We start from the raw sequence: 8447 nt of genomic DNA, 5'->3' as shown, positions 1-8447 counted from the left end.
TAACTAGACTAGAGTATAGGGATGCAGCTAACAAATACTGTCATTTTCTGCTGATTATTTTTGTGATTAATCAATTAACTATTTTGATCTATAAAATGAAAATGAAGTTAGTGAAAAATTGTCTTTCCCAAAGCCCGAGTTGACATTTTCAAATTATTTGTTTAGTCCCGATAAGATGTAAAATGCAAAGCTGTTCAGATCTAACATAAAAGACAAAGAAAAATAGTGAATTTTGACATTTAAGAAGCTAGATCCAGTGATTTAAAAACGTTTTTTGGGGCATTTTTTGTTAAGAACAGTAACTTTAACAATTAACTGATTATCTAAATTGTTGCAGATTCATTTTCTGTCAGTCGACTAATTGATTAATTAACTAGTTGTTTTAATTGTACAACAGTGCTCATATCTCAGCCCAGATCTATACAGATGAAAGGGACTTTTGAAGTTTGTGGCGGAGATGAATTTATCGTAATCTTATCCTACATTTATTTTCATTGTTCTTAATAATACCCCTTAGAGATTCAATAGATAGATACACAGACCTACAGTATCAGCTATGTTTATGGGTAAGAATTATTATGATCCTTTTTAATGGCACATTCCTGGCTTCTTGTAAAATACAGACCAGAGTTCAGAGAGACTGCTCTGATAGCTCTTGTGGTTCCATTAGCATGTTAAGAGTATTAATGTGTCTTAAACTGATAATTCAGACCATAAAACCTATTTGAATTTCATATCATATGCTAGTCTTAAATTAATATCCCTGGGCTAATTTAAGAAAGCAGGAGATTAGAAAATGGCTTATGGTATGCTTTTCTCAAAAAGAATAACACTTGTTGTGTGTAATGAATAAAGCCTTTGTAAGACATTATTTCCCTTGTTGTTCAGGGAAGAGTAGTTGTCATTCCAGCTTTCCAACCGGGTCTCACGGTTTGGTATGGGTCAACGTGGTTTCCCAATGCAAATACACACAATTAAGCCTGCACTAATACAACAGGTATAATTTACATTTGTGGCATGGCTAATGTTTGGATTTGTGCAACAGATGTGTATCTTGCTTAATAAAAGGACAGAACATCCTAGAACCCGTGGCAGTGTCTGTCTCCGTGTTTAATAAATGAAACCAAAACTGTGATACTTTCTGTATATCAGGTAAAGGTCTCAGGACATGTTCAGAAAATAAAGGACTTACCTTGATTTTTTTTTTCTCTCTCTCTGTTACAATGATAAAAACTGAAAGCTTACATTTGTATATCCAGGCCTTAACTTGAACCTCAGAGATTTATGAGAAACTGTGTGGGTCACACAGAAATTAGCATGGTCTTTAAGCTACAGTATAGTAAAAAATATAACCTGCAGATAAGGTGTGAATGAGGCCAGGCAGGTTTCCAGACCTGCATCTCCATCAACAACCATAGGAATGTAAATCTTCTCTGTGGGGCTGTGGGCTTGTCTCAGCCACCCTCTGCTCTTCCCTGTCTGGTGTTTGGTTGTAGCTCTCCGCTTTGTTTGATCCTCTTTCTTTTTCTGCCCATACATGCTGTAGACTACTCTGTGGCCAAGGAAAACTCTGGTTCACTGCATGTCCATGATTAAAGAAAAATGTTGTTTTTTTTGTCAGGGAGATTATTTTGAGGTATCTTGAGATTTGCTATCAAACAGCAGAGGGACAAATTGAGATATTTCTTCTGGAAAAATTACAGATCAAAGAAATTGTAGTCCTCATAAAAATGCTTTCATATTAGAGCATCCACAACACACAATATACTTCATTCTATACATTAATGTCATGTGCAAGATTGGCTATAGTAGTCCGGATTTACTCAACAGACTAGGTGGAAGCCAACATAACAATGGACCTTTGTTATAATCGGACCCAAACATGGTGTGGCTTTGCTAGTCATTATTGAGCCTGTGATTCTTTATGGTTGGTAGGATTGGGCAGGTCAAACCCGAACGATACTAGGTCCCGTTTTGGGTATGGACACTAGTGTCAATAGGATTGATACAAAAAAACCCATTAACTATCAGATCACATCCTGGGCGCACAAAACTCTTGTGTGCATGTGCAAAGTGATTACCTCTGTAGTTCAGAAAATTCACATAACGAATATTTGTTATTCACCACTGAAAACTTTCTTGTGTTTAAACATGCCTGCGATTAAGTAACTAACAGAGAACAGTAAAAAGAAATGACTCATGTTTGGCAAACAATTTGTGGAGGATTAAAATATGTCCAGACGTACCCTATTAATAAAGCATTCACCCCGTAAATCATGACATATTTTGCTCCCTTAAATGATAGTACATGTTAGCTGCTTTTAATGATAAATACTATCAATACAGGTACTGAAACCAGTGATCCTGCCCTGGTATTACATGGTATTGGATCAAACCCAAATTTTGTGTTATCTCATTCCTAATGGCTGGAGATCAAGCCACTTATCAGGTCAAACCTGTGGTAATATAAAGCACAGGCCTGTATGTTCTTACTACAGAGTCATTGATTTCCAAACGTATGATTTAATTTCTCCTGGTAAAAATTTTCCTCATAAAAATAAAGATTTCCGTCTTCATGTTAAGACTGGAGAACACCGCCGCCGTGTGGTTACGGTCGCTCCTGTCTGATGATTGGTTATAATTCCTGTCACTCTACTGGTAAGTAGGCGGTCCCGGAGGTTCTCCTTGCGTTTTGTAACACTATTGGTCGAGCTCGTTTGCTCCCCGATGTGATTGGTGCTTTTGCGGTCTGAGGGCGGTTAGAACGTTCCAGAGCTGGGCGTATCAGGAATCGGCGTTATAATTTTCCAACAACACAGCGAGGTTAGTTGCACCGTTGTCACTGTCATTATAAAGTAAAACTAATGGAGTCATCAGGTTAAACTTTGATACGGAGACGAGTAAAAGTTCTTTAAATACCATCGAAGGAAACGCGCACGTTTGTAAGTAACTATGGCAACCTTGCCGTAGGGTCCTCAGTGTATCCAACGTGACTGTGCTGCTGCTAGCCACCCAAACAGCTAACGCGGTCTGTGGCTAATCTGAACTAGCCAACTAAAATGAGAAAATGGGTACTTAAACGGGAACGATCAAAGCTGATAAATTGTTTAAATGTCAGAGAGCTAAAGATGACAAACGTAGCCGTTAATTTCAATGCTAGAACATGCTTAGTAATGCCAGAACAATGTGAGAGTGAGTACTAGCTACTAAAACCAACTACTATTTGGGAGTAGGCGTAGTCTTTGTTTTTGTGGGTCGTCGCCGAGACTTTAATCAGAAATACTTTGCAAGATAACAGCTTGAATAAAAGTTAACGTATTGTCATGTATTTTTCAGGGAAAATATGTGTTCGTAGCTGTGAGATAATGCATCAGTTTCAGTTCCATTGGTTAATGTCACATTGCTTGTCTACGCTTTTCAGTTTTTGACCTATAGCTGCATCCAACCAGTCTGGATAATGGACGGCCAAGTGACAGTAGTAACCAATCCCACTGTGAATGTGCGCCTAACAAGCACCATCTCCTCATTTGAGGTGCAGCGCAGGTTCAACAGAGGGATTGGTATTGCAGAGCTGAAGGTGAGCCTCTTTTTACCACAAATCATACATTAAACACCCCGAGAGATGCACAGGTTGGCTTTGCTGTTGTGTTTTCCCAGATGTAAATTCCACAATACACTTTACAATGAGATTATTATTCGTTTCTGTCTTCCTCATGTTATCAGGGAGCTATCAATATCTTTAAAAATTTCATTGTATTACATGTAATGTATTGTTTTTATTTTAATTAGGGAAAGTTAGAGATGGTTGTGGGTGCTCCTGCCTCCCGCATGGACCTGGAGTTATTCAGTGTCTCTGACAAGTTCCTGCTGAAAATGGACAACAATGAAGCTTTGCTGGGTTCATATCCTGTGGATGATGACTGCAGAATACACGTATGTAGCTAATCAGTGTGGAGCACTTTAGTCTAGACAGATTCGTCAGATTAGGCAAGAACAAGTTTTTCTCAGATATGATAACATACATTTATAACACAAGAAATTGTGTGAATTTTACTTTATGTGTTTACAAAATGGGGGCTAGTGGACTTTTTATTGGTTTTGAGTTTGCAGTAGAACATTCTGGATTATCTTCAATAATATAATTAATATTACACATGCACATTTATACTGTATATAATGAAGGTACTGGAAATATGTGGTTTCTTTCAGTGAACTGGTTTGAAAATGAGAACCCTGCTGTGTAAAGGTTGCATAATACTTTATAAAATAATTATCTTTTTCACATTGTAAACACTTATAAGCTCTTAACTTTATGAAGAAGCAAGAGTTTTTATAACAGCTGTGCCTTGAAGCTGTGCTAACACGCAGCACTAATGTAATGTTGAAGTGCTCGCTGATTGATTACCTTGCTTGTTTAAAACTGAAGCAATTTATGACCATTGACCAAAACATACACAGCTACTGTTGTGATCTTTTTAAAAACTGAACGTGTTTCTTCTTGAATCTCATTTCTTGCTCAGGTTATTGATAAAAGTGGAGGTCAGATGGGCGAGTTCACTGATGTTTCTCAAGTGGAGAAGTTTGAACTATCAGATGAAGCTTATAATAAGAAAACAGGTACAGGTCTCTACGATTTCTATTTTTCATAGCTGGATTTTTTTCCAGAGTTTTTTGGAATAAGATATATTTCCGTAATTTTATAACCAATTGGGGCTATTGCTGCAGCAACGGATAACATTATAGTAACACAATAAATAAAGTATTTAGGAGTTTAGCTGAATTGATTAGTTGATGATTAAGTCAATCCACTGAAAATTATCCATTGAACAGTATCAGTGGATCCAGACAATAATTGGTAGAGCGGTTGATAATAAGAAACGTTGGTTGTTGGTTGCAGTCATAGACAAAAAATGAAATACGTCCATCAGACAATGCCTTTAGAAAGGTTTTTTTTTTTTTTTTTTTTTTTTTTCTGACCATCGACAAATGTTGTAGAGGAGTTATTAAAATTTAGTAAATAGAACAGCTTCTGTGGCCCTCACACTCTTTTTTGAAGCATCATGTGTTCAGGCCAATCCAACTTTCTTTCCCTCAGACTCAGCAAGGTCATTTATGAAGAAACAACGTGTGGGTCGCTTCAATGAGGAAGAAGTGGCCAAGAAGAAAGCTCAGCATGCTGCTCAGGAGGAAGAACAGAAGGCTGCTGCTGATGCTATTTCTGTTGGCAGCCGATGCAAAGTGCAGGTCCTTGGGCAACCCACGAAGCTTGGCACAGTCATGTATGTTGGTAAGTGTGGATAAAGCTCGGCTGGTTTACTTTCTTCAAACATTGGTTTAAATCCTGTGCTGCTGAGGATTTTGTCTCCAACAGAGCAGACTTTGTTGTAATTTATGGTGACAAAGGCCCATTACACGATTCGTGCAAGCAATGGAGGAGGAATTGTAGCTGTTTGTTATATATACAGTGCCTCTGCTAGTTTTATGACACCAAAAGTAACTGCTGAATTGGCTGTTTAAGTGTTTCCTGTGCTGGTGTATCCTGTTTAATTTTGTCTGTTTCATTTAAAGGCTGTTGTTAATGTCCACATAAATAAATAGGCCTAGAAAAATCAGTTTTGCTTGAGTACTGAGCCAAAACAATGTCTCACTGTCCAGAAATGTTGTCTCACTTTAAACTAGTTAATAAAGATGAATAAACTAAAAAAAAAAAAAAATTTTGTTTTTTCCCTGCAGTTTATGCAGACTGAGAATTTAGGGATCATGACCATGCAAAAAACAATAAATAACGGTAGGAGTAACTGGTGTAAAGAACAATGTTGTTACGTTTATTGCAGGTACAACAGATTTCAAGCCAGGCTATTGGGTTGGTGTGAAGTACGATGAGCCCCTGGGAAAGCACGATGGAACGTAAGAGCACTATCTTTTTTTCTTTTCTTTTTTTAAGCAATGCACAATCTCAGTTACATCAGTCTTGGTTTTCCCTGATTATGACCATGTCCCTTTTTGAAATTATGTCTCCGCAGCGTTGGAGAAAAACGATACTTTGATTGCGAGAGCAAATATGGTGCATTTGTGAAGCCCCTGAATGTGATCGTGGGAGACTTTCCTGAGGAGGATTACGATCTAGATGAGATTTAGGATTATGTAGTTTGTCTGCCCTGAAATTTAAGCATCAAGTTTAAGTTATCAACTCATCAACCAAGATATGATGATGTCTTTTTTTTTTTTTTTTTTGTAACAAATGTTTTCTTTTAATGTCTTGTGCTTCCCTGAAAGGCATGAGCCAAAGGCATTTTAGCCTCAGTAATTTAAGTGCAACACGACAGAAGTGACTGTCAGGTAGTAGTCTCTTGGTGTACAGGATATGATAATAATAGATAAAGGAGAGTATTTGTTCATGTGAGGAAGCATAATGAAGGTTGATATGTCATTCTTCACTTCACGCATTTATGTTCAATTTAAGTTTCCTCCTTTGGTAGTACTTTCTGCTCCCATGCTTCCTCAAGGTGGAAGTCTACAATGTCATCTGACAGTCTGTTGACAGTTTGGATACCCACTATATTTCTCCTCCTTTAGTTTATATCAGTGTGTACAAAAATGATTGTATACAACTGTTTATAGTTAACTGTAGTCTTAACATTTTTTTGAAGACTGTAAATTGCTGAGAGAGTGGTCCAAGGATTGGACGACTGTCTGCTGAAGGAAAAATTTACCCTAAAATGTTTTGACACTAAAATCAGAAGTGGCATTGTTGCTTCTAGCCATGACTAATAGGATGTTCAGTTGAGTTACACTGGAGGAACGTTTCCAGTCATTCATTAAAATCAGTCTTCAATGTTGAAATTCATTCTGTAATTTTTCAATAACAATTGACAGACAAGAAATTTCACAGTTACAGAGGAAAAAAAGCTAAATCCCCACCAACAGTAGCCTCAACAGTCCAAAGTGAAACACAGCTGTTAGTTGTATTAGGTAGCACCTTCACCTTTTTGAGCAAAAACTCTTGCTACTATTTGCTTCACTTGCAGTTATTGCTGTCAACATAGGTGTACAATGTCTGGAATAAGAACGTCATAGTATGCAAGGGTATATTTCCTCACTAGATGGCTTAAAATTCCTTTGATTTCATTTTGTGTTTGTATGTGGTTTGTACAACAGTCCCATTTTTAGGCTTCTAGGTGGATATAAGATGTAATTCCCCTTTATTTTTCGGACTGAATTCCTCTTGTTAAAAATTGAGTTGTCGGCACTTTAATGTATCCTGCTTATATTGAGCCACTGAAATAAAAATAAAAAATGTTTCAAGATTAAAATTTAAAATGGCAGGGCTACATTTTACTTTTGTATTATTAATGTTATTATTATTATTATTATTAATAAAATGTGATATCAGATCAAATTAATCTACTTAATTTAAGTTAATTTAAAATAATTTAAGATAAGCTTTCCTGGATACAAAGGGAATGACAAAATCCAAAAATAAGTCCAATAGTTATGGAGAGTGTATTCTTGAAAAAGACCAGTGAATTCCCCAAAAAAGTCTAATTGGATGCTGAACCTTGTTTGCGTCCTTAGATGTTTGTCAGAGAACTCAACCTGAACTGTTATCTCGATTTTAACATATATCAAAGATTCAAAATAATATTCAATTTCAAGTCTCACCTAACAACAGGCATTTATTTTTAAAATTCTTTTGTTTTTGTTTTTTTAATCCCTGCAGTTCCATATAAGCACGACACATTGAATTTCACCCTGTTTCAAGCAGTACAATAGCTGTTAGCACTAGTGTTACACTAGTTACTTTTTTTTGTCCTCTAAAGCTTACAGAGGAAATATAAACAAATTATTCTTCTGGTTTCTTTTCAATGAAATGTCATGATCACATCTATAAAAATTGAGTGTTGTTCTCTTTTCCTTTTTCAAAACCTCTGTTAATCTCTAAGGTGCTGGTGTTACTATGTGCCAAAAGGGTGATAGCAACATAATAAAAATAATTTGCCAGTGCAGTAGTTTATCGGATTGAGTTGATATGTCTGTATGTGTAATGTAACATGAACCATTTACACACTGTCTGAAACTTAATTTATTACACTTATATTTACTTCATATCATATGTTTGTTCTTATAATAGTCATTCTGTTTTACCATTTTCTCCAGCTTTACAACTGCTACTTCTGTCTACTCTCTGTATACATTTATTGCATGTCTGTCCATCCTGGAAGAGGGATCCCTCAGCTCTCCCAAAGGTTTCTCCTTTTTTTTTCCTTTTTAAAGGGTTTTTAGAGTTTTTCCTCATCTGAATTCAGGTCTAAGGATAGAGGCTGTTAGATGTTGTACAGATCGCAAAACCCCCTGAGGCAAATTTGTGACTGGGGACTATATATGAATAAAAACATTGAAATTATAAATTATATAACATTATGTTGGAAATATGTAGTGCAAGCATG

General features: G+C 36.4%; 1 protein-coding gene across 3 annotated transcripts; it reads left to right on the top strand.

Moving 5' to 3' along the window:
• The first annotated feature begins 2735 nt into the window (after positions 1-2735).
• On the top strand, positions 2736-8106 carry tbcb (tubulin folding cofactor B). Of its 3 annotated transcripts, none has more exons than XM_040131363.1 (7): positions 2736-2823; positions 3422-3577; positions 3790-3933; positions 4521-4617; positions 5096-5287; positions 5835-5907; positions 6024-8106. In XM_040131363.1, exons 2-7 carry the CDS (start codon positions 3458-3460, stop codon positions 6136-6138), a joined length of 741 nt encoding a protein of 246 aa, XP_039987297.1. In that variant the 5' UTR covers positions 2736-2823; positions 3422-3457; the 3' UTR covers positions 6139-8106. The 3 variants fall into 3 exon arrangements, with proteins under 3 accessions (XP_039987297.1, XP_039987296.1, XP_039987298.1); XM_040131362.1 differs by having other exon boundaries at positions 2800-2942; XM_040131364.1 differs by lacking the exon at positions 2736-2823 and adding an exon at positions 3009-3028.
• Positions 8107-8447: the final 341 nt, after the last annotated feature.

This window comes from Xiphias gladius, chromosome 7 (genome assembly GCF_016859285.1).
Source record: "Xiphias gladius isolate SHS-SW01 ecotype Sanya breed wild chromosome 7, ASM1685928v1, whole genome shotgun sequence".
Lineage (NCBI taxonomy): Eukaryota > Metazoa > Chordata > Actinopteri > Istiophoriformes > Xiphiidae > Xiphias > Xiphias gladius.
This window is presented reverse-complemented; position numbering and strand designations above follow the sequence as displayed.